At 46.6% G+C, this 19,742-nt stretch overlaps 2 protein-coding genes across 2 annotated transcripts in view; one reads left to right on the plus strand and one right to left on the minus strand.

Moving 5' to 3' along the window:
- Window positions 1–31: 31 nt before the first annotated feature.
- Window positions 32–766, plus strand: CRH (corticotropin releasing hormone). Its single transcript, XM_026035598.1, has one exon. The coding sequence runs from the start codon at window positions 32–34 to the stop codon at window positions 524–526; it is 495 nt and encodes a 164-aa protein (XP_025891383.1). The 3' UTR covers window positions 527–766.
- Window positions 767–2,717: 1,951 nt separating this feature from the next.
- The window catches only part of TRIM55 (tripartite motif containing 55), a 39,621-nt gene continuing 22,596 nt past the window's right edge, over window positions 2,718–19,742 (minus strand). Inside the window, exons 9-11 of the mRNA XM_026035610.1 lie at window positions 18,678–18,968; window positions 4,865–4,951; window positions 2,718–2,880 (exon numbers count right to left, since the gene is read on the minus strand). Coding sequence (XP_025891395.1) covers window positions 2,770–2,880; window positions 4,865–4,951; window positions 18,678–18,968 — 489 coding nt within the window. The 3' untranslated portion in view covers window positions 2,718–2,769. The remainder of the gene's footprint in view (window positions 2,881–4,864; window positions 4,952–18,677; window positions 18,969–19,742) is intronic.

Genomic DNA, 19,742 nt, shown 5'->3' on the forward strand with positions numbered 1-19,742 from the left:
CCTGTCGCCGCTGCAGGTCCGGGCGCCGACCATGAAGCTCCAGCTGCTGGTGTCCACCGGGATGCTGCTGGTCGCGCTCCTGCCCTGCCAGGAGTGCAGAGCCGTCAGCAAGAGCCCGCCGGGGGCTCCGCGCCAGCCAGACTTCTTCCCGCAGCAGCAGCAGCAGCAGCAGCAGCAGCAGCAAACCCTGCCCGTCCTGCTCCGTATGGGAGAGGAGTATTTCCTGCGCCTGGGCAACCTGGACAGGAGACCCGTGGCCTCGTTGCCTGCCCCGTCCAGCGGCACGGGCCACGAGCCCCCCGAGGGCGCCGCCGAGCTGGTGCGGGCAGCGGCTCCCGAGCGCCCGCCGGGCGGCCCCGCGGGCGACGCCGGCGCCGTGGAGCGGGAGAAGCGCTCCGAGGAGCCGCCCATCTCCCTGGATCTGACTTTCCACCTGCTGCGGGAAGTCCTGGAGATGGCCCGCGCCGAGCAGCTGGCGCAGCAAGCCCACAGCAACAGGAAACTCATGGAGATCATCGGGAAGTGAGAGCCCCCCCCGCCCCGCCTTGCCAAAGAGATTCCGCGGTTAGCACGGGAGTAATTCCACAGTCCGATGTACCATAGTGCTGCTCTGGTGTCATCTCTTTATTTTTATATAGCTTTAAACCTAGAAGGGGGTACTCCGACCAGCCTCCGTCCCTTGACTAGCATGCACAGCCGCGTACCAAGTGCAGAAACACGAGTGTCGTTCGTAACCTCCCCTACCTTTATTTATTTCTCCATTTCCCAGTTATTCTAGTGACATCGCTGCGTAGGGATGTGTGAGCATTGGGAAAGAAAGATTGCTGCCAAGAAGACAGATAACTTTTCTGGTGGGGGCAGGGAGGTGGGAGGGGGAATCTCTGTAAGCTACTTTAAATCCACTTTCTCCTGTAAACATTTTCACAATAAAACATCTTTTCAGCGCTCGGTCAATTTTGTTGTGTAAGAGAATGTTTAATATTTATATTTTTAATAAAAGCTGCAAAGTGACAACGGCCTGATAGACTTTCTTGCCTTCCCCCAGTGCTCACCCGCAGGTCGGGGGACGAGCGCGGGGCCGCCCAGCCGGCCCCCCCGCCTGGGAGCTCGGCATTATCCCGGCAAATGCCGCTTCTCCCACGCCCCGGGAATCTGTTCCCCTTCCCTCTCCGTCTCTCTCTCTCCCTTTTTAGTTTCTTTCTTTATCTATTAGTGGTGTTTGTCCTCCTGTTTTCACACCTACACTCCCTTCTGCTCCCTTGTCCTGTGGTGGAGATGTGGAGCCAGCTCCGTCTCGGGGGCATTAAGGAGGTTGTGGTGGATGTGGCAAAACTCTGAGGGAGCACCTGCTAGAAATCTGCTGGGATGACTGGGATCAGGATAACAACTCCCCACGCCAAACTAAATCCATGGGGAAAATTCCCATCAGAAAATGGTAACGATGGTGCAGAGAGGTGGCCGCTCCAGGCAGGAACATCTCAAAGCTCTTTACAGACCTCACCTACATGACCTTCCAAAACTTCTCTCGAAGTAACACTTTGCAGGGCTATGAGGACTTGCCGATGTGGCCTGGGCCCTGCCCTGCAGCGCTGGGTGGGTGGGTGGATGGGTGGATGGATGGATGGATGGATGGATGGATGGATGGATGGCAGGAGGGACGGATGGGTGGATGGCAGCCCCTCGCCTGCGAAGCAGCCACCGCGTTGGACCCGCTCTGCCAGGCTCACCAGGGGCAGCCCAGCCCAACAAATGGGCTTAGGTTCTGACTCAGGGTTCCTGAAAAGATTCACACGGAACTAGATCGGAGCTTAAACCTGCTCCTCTATGGTCACTCTTGGCAACCTGCCCATCTCCCTTAAGCACAGCTGAGTGCTGAAACCCTGTCCCCAGTTTTCCTTCAGTGCATCCTATGGAGCTTCTCTGCTTTTAAGACAGAAGCCCGGTCTCCTTAGCCGCCTGCATCTGCTGTGCACATGGAACAGGACATTSAGCGCCAGCCTTTTCCACAGGGCGCCGCGGCGCGCTCCGATCGAGCCCTTACCCAATACCTGCGGCCACCTCGCTGCACCCTGGCTTCGTGCAAGGACATGTCCCCTCCCCGGGCGCTGCTCCCGGGGATCACTGAGATGGCAGGTTCTGGTTGCACCGGCACGTGGGCAGCGCTCCAGCCGCTTCCCCGCGCGCTCCGAGCGGGACGGAGGCAGGACGGAAGGAGGGAASAAGCAGCGGCTTCTCTCTCCCCCCTTGCCTTTGGCTCCTGCAGTGCRTGGTGCCCCGGTACTGTGGGTCCCCACGTGACCACGGGGAGGGATTTAGACTTAACCCTGATTTGGGGGTGCTCAGGAGGGACAGTTTCACTGACGTGGAGATGCTGTGGGCAAACAGTGTCGGGAAAAGATACTACTAGGGAATACTGTATTAGCATTTTAACTAACAACATGGATGAAGCATTTACACCTACATGAAGACATGCTGAAAAGTGAATAAATAGTGAAGCATTCGCAGTGCTCATCCTACAGCAGTAGCAATGCCATTTTCCCCTTGGAAACGAGAAATCATTGGAAAACACTCTGACTACGGCAGCATAGCAGTTTGTGCCCGTGCTCCCACCCTTCCCGGGACGCCCCCACGCCAGGGGCCGGGTGCGGTGCGGTGGTCGGCGGAGCCCCCTGCCCGGAGGCCCCTTTGGAGGCGCGTGTGCCCGGCGGCCGCGGCGGGCGGGCGGGCGGCCCCTCGGAGCAGCACCCAGGAGGCAGCCCGCGTGAGTCATCACTCGCTCAGGGAGTTCAACCAGGAGAAGGAGAAGACGTGACGAGGCGGCTCGGCAGCCCGCGCGCCGCTCGCCGCCGCCGGCGCCTCCGCGCACGGCTCACAGCCACCCTGCGAAGGAAGCGACAGAGGCAGGAGGTGAAGTGAATAAAAGTCCTTCACGTCGCACAACGTAATAATGATAAAGCAGCAGGACGAAGTGGGTAACGGGAGAAAGGAGGGGGACTCCGGGAGTAGTTTAGCCGGAGCAGGAACACCGGAGAAGCCAGTGGGACTTTTGCCACCAGCACTGGTAGGGGAAGGATTGCACTGCGTGTGTGTGTGTTGTCCCTGAGCAAAGGGCTTAATCCTGATCCGGGCCTCTGGGGTATCACTGCAATGAAGGTGCTAACTGCCTCTTCCTAAGCGATCCTGAGCCAGCTTGGCTTGTGGAGCTGGGCTTCCAGATTGATGTGGGCCTAAGCCAAAGCTTATTGTCAGTGCACTGCCACTCAATGTGATACTTGTTCAGCTGTCATAAAATGTGCCTTGGACGTGTTGTTTTTTGGTTTTTTTTTTTCCTTTGAAGTCTTTTATTTTCTTTCAGTCTTACTTAGCCCAAAAAAAGGAAATAAGTAATGCAGAAGTGCTTCTGCTTCTACCCAAAGGTGCAGAAAAGAGGCATCCTACACTTACAGTAAAAAAGGAATCTGGACTTGATATGCTGTACCTGCTAATTACTGACAGGAGTTATTATTATTATTTAATTATCTGAACGTTTAACACTTCACTAGAATACAGAGAAATACTTGTGCTCATCTGAGAGTCTTCAGATCCCTCGGCAGAGTGAAGACTAGCTTTGTGCTATCATCAGAAATGCCATGAAAGGTAAAATAAACAAAATGGGTTTTTTGCTAACTAAGGGATGCTTTGTGTCTGCAGTATTAAAACCACAATTACCTCCATACATATATACACTACCGTACATGCCTAACATTAAAATAGTAAGAGCCTCGGACCCTCAGTCCTGGTGCTCTCTGTGCAGGATTCTGCCTTACTTTGGGAGCTCCAGCAGGACTGCAGGAGGACAGGACTGTTTGATGTCAAGATATAGCACAGTGGAGAGAAAAGGGCAGACCTGTGTCCTCTGAATTTGAACACATTTCCATCATTTATAACGCTCCATCATTTATAACACTGTCCCAAGCCAGAAAAGACCAAAGCAGCGATGCTAACACACATGTCCAGGAGCAAACAGTGAAGCAGGGATGCTGATGAAGAAGTGGAGCATGGGATGGGTGATTTTTCTATGCATTTTGGTAAGTATTTAATGTTAAAGTGTGCTGCAGGAATTAGCAAGAAGTGATGGCAGGTTATGTACAAACTGGCGAGTGGGCTTCATTCCAGTTACTACCTGTTTGAGTGTCCTGCCACCAACAGACAAGACAGCACAGAGGTATAAAACAGATCCATACCACTGTACTTATGTCTAATCAGAGATATTATTCAAATGCAGACCCTCAGTTGTTCTGGACTGGAACAGCCTTAATAGTTTCAGCGAACTGCTAGGTGAGATTCTGCCTTAATGTTTGAAACATGGGCTAATCTTTCCACGTTTTTGCATTAGCGTTTTTGCAGTAAGGCACCTCTGCTTCTTGCTGCAAAACACAGGACGCAGAAAAGGATTTTTTAATGGGCATGAAACTTCTCAAAATCATATTGCTTTTGCTCACTGATCTCGGTGCTGAAAAGAGCCGAACGCAAACCTTGTGACTGAAACGGTGTGGCCCAGACAGCAAAGGGCAGATAGCTGCAGTGAATAAATGGCTAGATTTTCAAAGCTGTACAGAATTCTGTGCTTGCTGGCTYTCACTGGATGCAGAAGTGGAGCTCCGTGACGTTGAAAATTTTGCCTTTCATTTTGGAAGGACAGCTGAAGTGCTTGGGATAGCTAAGCTCATTTGGGAACTGATTGTGCAATTCTGTGCACCGAGCCCTCAGTGCTGTGTGTAACCCTGCATAGGGCAGCCTCCCCCACGTTTTTTCCTCCTGGAAAGAGGTTTAAAAAACCATTCCCTGCCTTTTTATTCCTTTTCTACTTGAATGACTCYGGTACCTTGTCATTTCTCTTGCTGTCCTTGATCACTTCCATTTGCTGTTCCAACCCACCATTATCCAGAAACATCCTGTAACCAAAGCTTAGCTTAGAAAGAAAGAACCATTTATGAGCTTAAGGTTAAGCAGCTTGTTTCATAGACTTTGGCCCTAGAAGGGCTAGAAGAAATAAAGCACAACATAAAGATTTACACTGGAAAGGTGTCTGCATCACCTTGCTAACTAGCACTGCCATCACCGCATTTCAAACAAAGCAATCTGTGTCTACATCCCTGAGAAAACTCTATTTCATCATGTGTTAACTCCTTCATATTCTGATGTGATGACATCTTTCCGTGTCAGCAAAACAACGCCGGAGCTCCAGCAGATTCCCAGCAGGGCTGGCTGCGGGAAGCATTTGCTCCCAGCCGCTCTCCGGGCTCAGCAGGCTGCCAGTCTGCAATATCTCCACGCGCCTTTCCAAGAGCAATAATTTGCCATCATGCCCAGAGGGGAGTGAAGCAAGAGCAGGGCTTTTAGACCTGTGTTTTCACACCTGGGACATTTTGGCAGTCATGCTCCAAACTGGACAGCAGCTGAGCTATGTTATCCCTATGTGAGCCAAGGGACCATGGAAAGGGATCTCCAGTCTGCCCGTACTATTAAACCCATTTTGCCCTTGCAACAGCAGTCCACATGGCTCAGGGCAGTTTGAGACAAAGATTTCTGCTTCTRCAGAAAAGAACTACTTGAACTGGAAGCAATGTTTAGGTAGAAGGTTGAAGCGRGTCCCCTCAGTGTCAACAGGATCTGGACGTCCAACCTCTCTGCAGGTCCTTGCAGTGTCACCCCAGAGCACTCTGCTTTTGCTGTCACTGCAGCCCCCCTCCACGGTCTGGGAAGAGCTTTCTGCTGAGCATGGCACAGCTTTTGCCACATGCTTTTCAGATGTTTCAGATACAACATTTCGTTGCGCTTGTCCATCACTATTATTGGGTAACTGTTGTTAAGCTTCTACCTGCGCTTTATCTTTTGGTCTTGGAAATCTCATGGGTAGGGCTTGTTTTTCACACTGCCTAGAATAACAAATCCCTACCCTCCATTTGGGTCCCTAACATTAATAAGGAATAACTAAAGTGTTTACCTCAGGCTGGATTAATCACATTAGGCCAATGCTGAGAGAGTGCTGAATACTTACGCCTTGATTTATGTTTTCCCCTGTGGTGTCGGGTGACATCAGATGATGCTCTCAGTAAGCACCAGGAATTTTCACCAGGCCAACGCATGTAGCAGGAAGGGCAGCACACCCTGCGTGAGTGGGGGCTGAGTTTGCTTTTGGCATAGGCGAAGGCCTAGCTGGGCTCACGTGCCAGCTCTTTGGAGGTGCTGAGCAAGGAGAAGTCCCACGGAGCGGCCCTTTTCGGATGGGCTGCACTGAAGCTGCAGGTACTCAGCATCTTTCAGCATTTGCTTCTTTAAGCACAAGCACTAGTCAAATTTCTATAGAGTTCTGAGAAGGAGTGTGGGTGACAGGAAAGGGGTAAGATACTGTTAGTAGTGTTTTCCTTTAATAGGACACTGCAGTTATGCTGATTATGTTGGTAAAAATAGGCAGTCTAGAGTAGGTGCTTGAAACACCATGAAGCCCACACACTCTGCTCAGCTTACATCCACTGATCGCCATGACCTTCATGTATGGGACTGCGATTCCTCTTACCAAATTTTAGCCACTCTTAAACGAGACGTTCAGTCAAGCAGATTGYATTCAGCCCTTTTGAGGGCACTAGCAGAGGGTGCTTTGCCCCATCCTAAAAGATCTGTCTATGGACAGATTGCCTTATGGAGATACCTGTTTCTAACTTTGACTCTAAGGTTCTTGGTGACCAGGTTAGACTAGATCTGATTTTAAAATGATTACACATAGAAGATCTTAATTTTGAAAAGCATCAAGGAAAGGTGAAGAAACGTAACTCTTCTTCAATTTGCTTTTTGTTCGGGGCACTTTTTTTCTTTTCTTTGACTTCAATTTAGGTAGGGCCTGTAGAAGCCATGGTTCTAATGGCCTTCTCTAAGGTTGTATCACCCCAGCTTGCAAGAGAATGGGAGAAATAAAGAGAAACGAGAGCTGAACTAGTTGGTTCCCCCAGGGCTGTAGATCACCCAGTAGTATATTTTATCTGAATGTTGCATGAGTAAAACAATCCCAATTTTGTCTAATTAGTCAGAACACAAAAATGGTTGCTGGCTTTAGGCTGACCATAAGAGGATAGATTATGCCTTTCTTGGCAACGCAAAAGCAACTTTCTCAAATTCTTTTTCAACTKTTTTTAGACAACCATAGCGAATTTGTACCAGTTGAAAACTTTTGGTCACCTCAGGATGTTATTTTTGAGTTAGTACTGAGCTCTCTAAAATTGTGTTTACCATCTTGTGGAATCACAGTCTCCAATTTGAGCTAACGAGAAAGACCTAGATTTACACTGAAATGAGTGAAAAGAGAATGCATGTGACTTACTAGGAATCAATGAGCCTGGGAAAGGAATCTATTTCTTACAACAATTGCTCACGGTGACTCTAGCTGGTTACAAACAGCCCTTTCATGCACCTGCATAAATGTTTTCCCGAGCTGTGCTAACCAAAGGCAGATCCTGCTGCCTGGCACGCCGTCCCTCYGTGGCTCACTGTCCATCTGCATTGCTGCAGCTGTTGGCAGCACTGTGCTCACGATGGCCATAGTGCTGGAATGACATCAGTTGTTTTGTTTTGTTTTTGAGGTGAAGGAAGATATTTTTAACCTGGACCATTTGGGCGCCGATGCCAACACAGCCCCACAAACAGCTGCATCAGCACAACCGCGACGCGCGTGGTGGCATCCGGGCAGGAACAAGAAGCAGCTCCATTTGGCAAGAACCTCCTAAACCACCTTTGCTGCCAGAGAAAGAAAGGCAAGGGTGCCTTGGAAGCACCACCCACTTCTCTCACTGCTCCCTTTGATCCAGTGGGAAAGCAAGAGTGTAAATTTGGAGGAAATCGGAGCTTCTTGCTCCCAAGGTTTCTGTAGCCTCAGAAAATGAGCGAGAAATTATGGTTAATTCTGATATTTTAGCTACCTTGCTCAGAAACAACCTGCAGCACTGACAAGAACAAACATTATTAAAAAATGCTGGCTGGTCGCAAAGCCCTCACAGAACCTGTAGGCTATGTTTGCCTGCCACAAATGTCAAGTGTYACACTCCTGGCACTCAGTACTTCCAGGCAGCGGAAACAAAGGGAGCACAACAGGTTATTTTTAAATAGTTTAAACTTTAGTTCAAGCATTTTGTTTTCATATTTTTATGCAGTCTAGCTCCTTCAGCATAACMCCTGGCAGCTGTCACATCTATCACAACACTACTGCTTCAGGCTAAGAGGCAGCTTATTTTACATGGATCTTTTCTTTCTATTAGTGGGAGCCAGCAGAGTATCCTCTGAAATAATTGCTAAGATTCCCTGCCACTAAAAACACACAGTGAGAGACAAAATAACACAAACAGACAAACTCCATCAATCATAGTCCTAGCTGTGTGTGACTCTGAAGAGTGGCCATAATGAATTTTACATGTCCACTAGGAACAAATGCTTTTCTTTAATAGATTTGCATCATATTACAATTAGCATTACGTGGCTAATGGCTAATACAATGTCTCTTACTTAATGGTCTTTGAGACTAAGTTCGGGAAAAACTCGCCGAGTTTATTTTGGTTGCAGAATCTCTACATCTCCCACAAGACACCAATGTCCAGACATGTGAATTAGTGGTGGAAACAGTTCTAGAGAATGGTTTAACAGAGTGACTTGTTTCTGATCAGTGTTTGAGACAAACTAAATGCATTTCTCCTTTCTGTATAATTAGTCTTTTTCATAATCGATATAAAATGCCAATGATAAGACATCCTTTTAATACCAGAGCTATTATTACATCTTAAAAACGTGAATGCTATAGCTGCACCATCAAAACAGTCTTTCCTGAGTTTATCCACACACCATTCTCTGATCCTCTCATAACTGAGTTTTTGAGGACCTCCTCATCAATGAGCCATCTACCATTTCTGCTCCTTTCCCAGCCCTACTGGAGAAGTGTCCAGTGAAGAAAAGGATCATCCTGAGACTGTAGGAGCAAGCAGTCAGTGCTGGTCACAAGTATCAGTAAGTTCCTTGCTTCACAGAATCAACAGGTACAACTCGAGGTGAACAAGTGAAGCAAAGACCTTCCAAGTACTCCCCTGTGGTAGTGACCCATCTGATCCATGTCAAAGAAATACTCCTATTGACTTCTAGAGACATAACAAATCTAGTAGTAGCTTAACATCAGTATGTCAGTGTGCACTTAGTCTTTCCACTGAGTAACAGTGTTGTAAATTAGAGCCTTTTCTTTCTCCCCAAATGATATTTTTGCAAGCCCAGCACATGAGAGACAGCGCCAGGTCAGGCTGTGACTCACCCTGGAGCTCCATTCACTGGATCAGATAACGGCGCCGAGGCGCTGCGAGGCGCACGCTGCCCTTCGGAGGCTGGAGCACTGCGTACGCCTGCACTGTGAGTGATGGACTCGCTGATATACGTGAGCTGTGGACCCATCACACGCTCACATGGTGAGGGTCAGAAATACCCTGACAGGAGGAAACGCTGGAACGTCAGCTAAGCAACAGGTCTCTGTTCTTTAAAGTCACCATGTAATGGAAAGACAGTCCACGCCACAGTYAAAGCTCCCTTTTCACCTCACTGCCTGTTGCCCCTTTTTCCTCTGCACTTATTTTCCCATGACTTCCGTCACCCGAATCGTCTCTTTCTGGTGACCACAGCAATCAAAGTGGGTAGCCAAGGGATGACTCTGCTCCAATAATAATACTTTGCTCAGCGAGCAGCACCGTGGCTTCCTGGCCGGGTGCCTGGGGTATCGTGTCTCACATCACCATCTATCCCCAGGCGTGAGCAAGGCTGGCCTGTCCACACACTACTCAGACGACCTATGTGCAAGTATTAAATCGGGATGGGCTTCCTGCTGCCCATCTCGCMTGGCTCCCACGTGAAGCCTGGAGAAGCGGTGATAAATGCTGCTCTTAACGGTGCCAATTCAACTGCAGCTCTTGACCCATTGACGAACAAGTGGCACCAAAGCCAAGCTTGGAACTGACCTGCATCTGGGCTGACACCATAAAAAAAGCCCAAGCTTATTTTATGTAATTAAATGATAAAATTACATTTAAATAAGAAAACAAATGTATTAAAAAAAATACATGCCAGATATCAAAAAGGCTTGTTGCACCAAAAGGGAAAAAGAATAGCTACATTTCCTCAATAAATCATTTTACAATAGATTAAGTCAGGCAGAAACTGTTTCAACCTGAAAAAATGCCACGTTCTTGGTGCAGAGGTGCTGAGTCCCAAATGCTTTAGGAGCTTCGGCCCGTATTTTGATCTGCACCTTCAGTGGGCGAGACAGACTTGGGCAGATGTGTCAGAGAGACAGAGAGAACAATGAGAAATTTGGACCACTTGAAGGATTGTGGGATCCTTCCTCTCTACTCAGTGGAAAGAAAAGTTCTCTGACAACTTTGTCAGACTCTGTAGCAGGGTTTGAATAGAGCAGAACTCTTTGGCTGCTAACCTTGGGCTAACAGGTGTTTGAGTTAGCTATGGGTCTCTTAAGCTTCATCAGCTAAAGATTATTGTAAATATGTCTGGAAGGTATATCACCTGTAAAGGGATTTAAGGCTGAATTACTGCTGTATTTCTCATGTCTCTCTGTGTTTTTGTGTTTGTTTTTCTTCCTTTCCTTTTCTTTTGAATGTAAATGTACCCATTCAACTCCAATTTAAGTGTCGGACAGGCACTGAAACAACTCATGGTGCTCTTCATTCCTGCCCCCCAATCCTTCAGTAGTCAGGAATGCCTAGAAGTGGCAGGATTCAGTTTTCAAACAAGAGTACTCAGCTCTAATTAACTGCTAATTACCGCCAGAGGATTTCAATATGTTTAGTCAGATAGGTTGGTATTTAAGTATTGATCAAYGTCTCACTGTTCCAGCATACAAGCCCTGCTCTAGGTGGAAGAGTTTATAGCTCCATGGAAAGTCTGAAATGTCTCAAGGCAGTAGGAAGACAACTTAAACCAAATATTCCACCACCAAGCAGGTGGCTCGTGTTGTTGTGACATAGATCTACCATAGCCTGATGTAAAACAGCAACAGTTCTTCCCTAAGAAATACTCTTTATTTACATGCTATTTCCCTTGAGAATGTCTTAACAGAGAGTGGAAGGAGAAATGTTCTCAGAAGGAGGTTTCATGCGGGCACAGTTCAGTATTTCAATGAGCTGTTTTCAGAAGGACAAGATCTGGGTGAGCCTGGCTTTGTACTAACTTGAACAAGAGAAATAATTTTGTCCCCACTGTTACTGTTGAAGTCCGATTATTGCTAGCAACGGCCTGAAACTGAAACATATATAAATCAGATGGCATCTGTGACTCACCAGACAAATCACAGACCAGACTATTTGAGGTAAAACTTCAGGTGAAATATTTGCCACTCATATTAATTATGTGAAACTGTTGTCTGAAAGCCCATCTTAATGCATTGCCCTCACGACTCGTCATCGCTGCCTCTGAATCACGCAGATAATTCTCAGAAGCAAGGGAAAGAGAGGTGTTAAAAGAGGAGCAATCAAGACTTTCCTGATTTTCTCTGCATGTATTTGCTAAACTGAGGAAAAAAATATCTCACCTTAAGCACGAAGTTGAGATGCGAAATGGAAATTTACAAGCAGAAATTGCCACCAACTAAATTACAGCCCAAATGGCCTCAGATCTGAACTTCATAACAGCCCCAGCTCACAAATGAGAGAGAAGCCAAAGCAGAAGTTTTAAATGTCTGCCTGAAAGTTTGCACCAAAAATTTCCCATTTTTCAGCTACAGAATGCACAATCTCTCAAAAGTGAAATTTAAGTGAGATTTGGGAAGAAGCCTCAAACAGAATTTAACCAGGATTTGTATTCTGATTCATGGGCCTTCTATAAAAGGCTAAACATCACTGAGGATRGGTGACCCATTTTTCAGTCAGTCAAATCCCACAGACTTTTTAACAGCATAGACATAGGCCAGTTTTCTACCTGAGATATAATACGAGCATATTCAGATACAGACAGGAGATAACAAGCTGAATTCTCTGTGCTCTTGGATCTTTCAGTAACACTAAATATGACTGCCCAAGGGAGAAGAGAGTTTTGGGAGCAGAAACCAGCTTTCGAGGGGAGTTCAGCTAGGGCTGTGTTTGCTGCTGATATCAACAAACTTTCTGTCCCCGTTGGACAGCAAACTGCAGTTGGGCTCTGTTGGGTTGGCCAGGCAGAAGGCCCTTGTTTAGTGTGAATTCCCCCAAATTCTGCCTTGCAAAACCCTCTGATCTCAGGCAAGCAGCCTTTGCCCTGGCAGTAGTAGCAGTCTGACTTAGCTGARCAAGCCTGGCAAGACTGAGTTTCCAAATTATATAAGATAAAGGAGTTTATCACTTGTATATCACTACTACACTTGTGCAATAATTCCAGAGAGGCACTGAGCTAAAATGCAGACCTGCACCTTTACAGAGTGACAGAAAAGCAGAAGTACAYGAGCAAGAAACACAGCCTGATCTCTCTCAGGTTTATTTTTGGTTTAAATAATCTTATTTTGTCCATGTTGCCTGCATATTGACATGACAGCCAATTGGCTAAATCTTAGACTTCTCTGACATATGACTTAATGTTGTTCCATGGAAAAATATATGAAGGATCACCAGCTGAAATGGAGGTATTCAGCAGCAGGGCAAAGACGATACCTGAATACAGAGAGAACTGTCCCTATGGTAATTCTGGTAGGTGGCATAAGGTTGCAGGCAAGTAATAGAAAATTTAAAAACTGATGAAACAAGATTAACATAGGCCACTCCATTAGTATTTCTCTTTCTAAGCAGCTCAGCCCTGATTATATTTTATACCCTCATGGAATTAAAGTACTGTACTTACTGGCAGCAGAGGGAAATTAGATCAGAAGAGTGTCTGTGGATGATTAACTTGCATTTCCTTTCAAGCTTGAGGTATGCGTTTGAGTCCTCTGGAACTACAGCCAGCCACGCCGTGATGTATGCTGCCAAAGGACTTGGGAGACAGAATATAGGCTCCCGTACTTCATTTTAGACTAAATAAACTGGGTAACCAGAGGCTCCTGTGCATTTGAGATGTTTCATAAACTCACAAATCCTCATCATGTCCCTRCATAAGAGATACTGCCTACAAAAACCTGATTAGGGCAAAAATGAATATTTTTTTTCTCCAACTATCAATTGCAGTCTGTATATTAGCCGGACTTACATAATTTGAAGAGACACAGGGCATTTGGGGACCTGTGTTTTTTTCAGTGATAACACAAGAGGGTTTTATTATAAAGTATCCACGATTATTACTGCTGTGTTTTGGGGTTTCTCTATTACAAAATACGAGATAAGATGTTTCTGAGCATGAAGATATTTTTCAGCACTACACATTCCTGGAAAGTGGCTTTACTGTTCTTCATGTGCTCTGCTGTATCTAGTTATCAGAGATCTGCACAAGTGAATTCAATGGCACAATTTAGGCCCAGCTTTTCAAGTTTAGTTGCCTAAAGCTAGACAGCAAGAAGAGCTTACATAACTGGCTAGACAGTCGGGAGTATTGAGCATTTGCTCTATTACAAGTGACAGATTTTAAGCACTCCTGAAGTCTAATCTTACTACTAGAGATGACTCAATGCCTATTTAGAAATCAGATTCAGAGAAGCCTGCAGGTCCACAAACTCCTTCAGGTGAACAAGCCCAACGGTTAGATGACACCAGCATTTACAAAATGCGTACACCACTCTTCCTCTGCCTACAGCCCCACAGCTATTGGGAGCCATTGGGAGCATCCTTCAGGTCTAATGAGCATGCAGACAGGTTCCTGAGTCCTGACCTGCCCAACAGGTGGGCTTTTTAGGTATAATCCCTTTGGGGATTCAAAAAGTACCCCTTCTCTTTCCTATCACACTTGGGTGTTTCTGGAGATCACACAAAAGGACTTTTTAAGACTTTGCAAACATTTCCTTCAGCTCCTTCTATCCTTCACTTTCCCTCTATAACTCATCACACAGAGTGTCTCTAAGCTTCTTGGTTTTGTTTCAGACTCCAAGATCTGTTTCTCCCATGCCCTGGAAAGGTCTCATTGTTACTGTCCATGCCATCCTCTGCTAAAGCATCACTCCAAACAAAGGTATTCCCAAGAGCGGTAAGGCAACTCGCTATCCCCGTTCCCTGTGTTCCAATCATTCGCTCCTGGCTGTCACCCACAGAGGTTCAGATTCACTCAAAAACATCTTTAACATACTTTAAGTCTCTTAACTGAGGCACCTCTATTAAATGTGGTGTCACCCAGACTCCAGATACAGAATGTCAAGTGCAAGACAGTGACAGACAGTGAATTATCTCTCTCCCCAGAGGTACCTTGTCCTCTATGAACCACAGAACCAGCCTACAGTGGCCATACTTCTAACTTCTGCATGTCCTTTAAGTGGGATGTGGAAATTCCTATTTTGTTCATGCTGGAACACCTGGTGTCAGCCTTTCTTACACTTTCTTACAGGACGTGTTGCCACTGACAGTCACATCCATAGGAAAAGTTGCCCTGCATTGATACCACTCCTTAGGGCGAAGCAAAGTTTATCTTAATAAGTTATATAAGTTTATCTTAATAATTTATCTTAATTCCGGGGGGTTAATAGGTAGAAGTGATCTCTTGTTGCTGCTGAATAACAAGGAAATCCATATTAGAAAATCCTATTTAAATAACCTGAAAATAAGAAATATTACGTCTCTTTTATGCTAATGGTCATGTGTGTATTTCTATTATTATAAATTATTACTGTTGTTATTTATTTTGAGGAATTCTGTTACATGACTTGTAGGGGCTTATGACACAAAATAGGCAAGGGGCAATGACTTGATATTTCACATGGAGGACAAGGACATGAGCTGGCTAAASACCCAGCTCACTACATATGGAGGGGAAAATCATTTCTATTCAAGAACAGTCTCTGACCAAAATGTCTTTTCTCCCTCACCTCCTTTCTCTTTCATGATTAAATAAATCATAAAGCTGTCACTAGAGGCTGCGTACAAGGGGGCTGCAAATGAGAGCTTTCTGCATTTGTCTATTTTTAATTTCAAAAGGTATTTTGAATTAAAAGAGAAAGAGAGGGGAAAAAAAAGAGCATAATGCCATTCTCATGTCTGATTTCCCATGCGTACAAATAAGCTCTATGTCCTCCTATAATGATATAATAAATTTTCAAAAACAAGCACTAATAAATGAGAATTAAACTATGCTCTGTAAATTTAATTGAGATTCACAGTGTCCGATTCTTTTCAAATTCAAATTACTACCAGACAGTGCATCTTTTTGCATAACTTATGCAGATAAGCAAAAGTGACAGCTTCTTTTTCCCATCTTTTCTCTCTTTTTTTTTCTTTCTTTTTCTCTTTCTCCCTTTCTTTCTTTCTTTCTTTGAAATGGAGCACTATACTTCAGTCACAGTGCTGGCATTTTGGGATGTAAAAGCTGAATGATAGTTCAGCATTTTCCACAGAGACACCACATCGCAGTGCACAGCGCTTAGAGAGCAGGGCAGAGAAATGAGCAGGGAAAAACAAGCGTTTTTCTTTTGAATGATAGACAAAAATTCATTTTTTTTCTGTCATTAGAGCAAACGCTCAAAGGTAACTACTGCTGCTTTGTGTCAGAGGGCTTTGGTCATCACTAAATAGGATGCGGAGCTCCATTAAATTAAACTAAGGGATTTAGGGGTGCCGGAGCCCCCATGCTCGTGCTGCTCCAGCGCGGAGCACAGGGGCAGCGGGGGGAGCCCCGCAAGGGCAGCCTGACCTCTCGGGAGAAGCATTTCTCACAATTCAGATGCCCCTTTTGGCATTTTCTGTTCTCAAATGTCAGGGGGCTCCCCCCGCGCTGGCTCCGTGCGGTGCCGCCGTCGGCAGGGCCGGCTCAGGCTCAGCCGGCAGCGCTGCTGGAAAACTAGGACACAGCGGCTGCCCAGGAGGAAACGGCTCCACTTTGCTCCGGCGGAGAGAGCAGCTCCCACGCAGGACGGATCCTTCCTCGGGCGGTGCACGGAGCGGTGCTGGGAGCAATCCCGASTGGAGACTCCCGACCTCTGCCAGGCACCCCTAAAGCAACTGCAAAGCCTGAGGCTTTCGCTTTCCAACAGCCATGGCTTTTCACCTCACTGCCCTGGGAGGCTCCGTCAGCACAGGGGTGAGGAAACTTCTCATTTACAAGCTTTTCTGGCCCGTTTAAACTGTTTTCTCTCTGCCAGTGTTCTCTTCAGCTTCTGCAGAGAGGATTTTCCCCTGATGGCAATCATTACTGTCCACATTTGCCTTCCCCACTTGGTGGACTGAACAGGCTCGGTTGGACGGATGACCACGAACCTGCTGGTCATCTGAACAGCAACTGAAATAGCAGCCCATGCATTTGAGGAAATAAATCTCTCTYTTCTTTTTATCACCCCGGAGATGCAATGTTTAACCATGCAGGATCAAGCTGAAGGGTGGCATTTTGAAGGTGCGAGGGAGAAATGCTTTAGGCGGATTGTTTTGTGAACTAGCGTGATGTTTTTTGGATGGCATAAAAGGAAAATTTCCTTTAAAATCACATAGTAACATCACCAGAGACACTACTTGTACTGTTAGTTAATGGTAAAATAAAACATTTCCTACCCATGAAAGTACAAATCATGTATTGAACCAGATTCCAAAGATGATGTAGTATGATAAGAAATGCCAAAAGTGATATGCAGAATGCTAACCCCTGTGAGAAAATAAGAAGAATGCTTCACCAACGTTGTCATAAAATGAACCACAGTCAACACTAAGTTTACCGAAAAAGTTCTTTTTCCAAAGCACTTTTCCTTTTTTTTTTTTTCATAATTTTTTTTTAAACTGGAGTAAGGCAGTAAAAACAGGGGTATAAGGAACATCAGTCATATATATATATATTTTAATAAGTAAGTATGGCACTTGAGACTGAGTTGGGTAAAAAAACAACATGCATAAAAAACACATACTGGAAAACGATGCCGCATTCTAGAGGCCGCTTAGTGACCTGGACTCTGTAGCACATTCCTGCTCAGATCCGTGACACTCCAGCTGCGGCATCAACCTGCTTCCTTTCCTCGCCGGGGCACTCTGGTTCTTCTGCCCCTCCAGCACATTTCCACCCTCTGCATCCTCTGCTCCCCTATCCCTTCCCCTCTCTCCAGCCCTGTCCTCACTTGTGGCTCCCACTTTTAACTCCTCCTGTCCCTGGAACCACGTCCTCCTCAGCTCATTCCTGCTCCCAAAATGTCAACATCACTCCTGATTCTGGGCAATTGAAACCCATCACCCACAAAGGCACAAGACAACGGGAAGCAGTATCTTTCCCACTTGACTATTTTAACTCCCTATACTCGATTATGCAGAAAGCTGGGCTCCAGACTGTTTCTCTGACCTGCCTGAAAATCATCGCAATAGTTYTACAGAAACTTGGTCATATTGAGTATTAGTTTTGCTATTTTACCTGTTACTGATAAATTAGGACCCAAAGCTGCTTAACACAGCTAGAAAAACTCCCAGGCTGTGGCACATAAAACCTTTTATGTAGTGGAAGTGTTATGAAAAAACTGCAGTGGCAAATTTCACTTCCAATTTACCCATTTTTCATATCTTTTTTTGTAATATACTTAAAGGTAATATTTAAATAAACTTTTCTCTCTCTTTTCTTTTTATTCCATTATTGTACTCAGTCAAACCTGACTGCTGAAAATTGTGGGTCAAATTTTGCTTCACTAAGACTGAAGTCAATGAGAATCTTTAATCCAAACTCAAGTGCCACTGAATACACATGCCCTTTTTATCATATCTGCAGGAAATCCTTCTTCACCTTTTTGCCCTCTGTGTCATGTTAGTTTATTGTAAATAATAGCTGAACTGCCAACTCCAACTTTTAAGGAAAAAGCACTAAATATTTGATCCCCATTTGTGCTTTTTCACATGCACACGCACATTCTCCTCCTCCTTCGCACATCCAGGTAATTGCTTTGTTAAAGCACACAGCAGAAATTTGGTATCTATAAATCTGAACAGTGAGTCTGGAATTTAGTGAGTGCTGCTGCGGGCTACCTGACTGTCACTCACTAGAGCAGGAGCAGGGGGAAGTGTCCCAAGAAGCCTTGGAGGGAACCCTTTGCAGCAGACCTGCACGCAGGAAAACTCACCCTGCTTCCTGAGCAGCACAAACAGGGCAAAAACTGACCTGGCCGCTGCATTGCCCAGTGTGCCCATGGAAAAGCTGCCCTCCCCGTGCAGCTGCACAAGGCAAAGCTGCCTCGCTGCTGGGGCAGACCCAGGCACCCGGGCTCGCAACCAGCCAGGGCCTCATGCACRGCCTTGGCCTGCTACCAACACATGCAGGTGTCTCAGGTGCAGAGCAGTCGCCAGCCTCCCTGGCAGCTCAGTTGGGTAGCGGTCCATGCGAGTTAAGTGCACTGGCAGCTAAGCTAAGCTCAGCACAAGCAACGGCCCAGCTGTCACGCTGAGGTTGAGCATCTCCTGATTATTTGCAAAGCCAGAAAGCTCAATGTGACGCCAATTTAAGCCAATATTCTTATTATTCTTGAACATGCAGAGGAAAGCTGACCCGCATCCTCCCTAGAGGCTGCTGTTCCCACCCTGCGGCACATCCCACCCCCTGGCACTGACCTGGGACGCTGCCTCCGTGCTGTGACCTTCCTTACCACTCCCCGCTGCGCTCTCCTTCRCGGCTGCCGCCACCACCGGGGCTTCTGCCTTCGGGGCACTCGTTTCTGGGGGAGCAGCAGGCCCTACTTTCCCCAGCCCGCTCACGGGCGCCGAGCTCGGACTGCTTGATTGCCGCGACTGAGCCTTATACCAGGTAGGGTAAAACAAGGGATCGGCGGTGTCTGCTGCTGATGACACGGGACTGTCAGACTCTGCAGCCTGCTGAGGGCCACCTGGTGCCATAACCTCGTCCTTAATCGGGACCGACAAAGAGAAGAAGAAGCAGAGGGCACCACGTTACCTTCCTGCGGAAGCCACGTTTTTCTGCATGCCACATCTGTTAGATCTCACTGCAAGAAATGTATTTGCTCTAATGGAGGGTCTGAAAGAAGTATAATCAAAGCGCAGAGGAAAGGCATCTATCATTTCAATAACACAAGCATAAAAAGAGAAAATAAGTTGCTGACAAAGAGAAGGATAGAATTAGCTGGGAAGGGAACACAGTGAGGAAGGAGTGAGAAAGTCGTCCCTTAATTCATTTATACACTTTGGGCCTCCTTTTAATCCCAGGGGAGCTGGCTGAGCCCTGCTGTGGTAAAATCTGGCTCAGGAGGGAAATGAAGCTGTGTGTCCTAATGGTTTTGCCTAGTAACTGTCCAGTAAGGGGACAAGGCTGCCCAGCAAATTAGAGATTGTTACTTACTTGATTTCAGCTCATACACAGGTAAACACCCAGTTCAGTCCTAAGAATATAATAAAACCTGCAAAAGAGACTCAGGAACTGAGGTGTAGGTACCAGGCYGGGAAGACCTTTGAACGGCTTGCTGGGTTTTGGAATAAATGAAGAACAAGGCACCTGCCAATGAGCCTGTCAATGAGCTCCTGACAGTCACAGTAAGGAGCTGCCCACCAGCCTTGCTCTCGGCGTGGCCCCCCAAGCTGCAGGCTGCCAGGAGGAGAAGCAGCCGGCAGCAGGGCACCTCTCTGCTTGCATCGAGCTCCCAGGGCTCCCCCCTGCTGAGTTTC

This window comes from Nothoprocta perdicaria, unplaced genomic scaffold (assembly GCF_003342845.1).
Source record: "Nothoprocta perdicaria isolate Ctin4 unplaced genomic scaffold, notPer1 scaffold_162, whole genome shotgun sequence".
In the NCBI taxonomy this organism is placed as follows: Eukaryota; Metazoa; Chordata; class Aves; order Tinamiformes; family Tinamidae; genus Nothoprocta; species Nothoprocta perdicaria.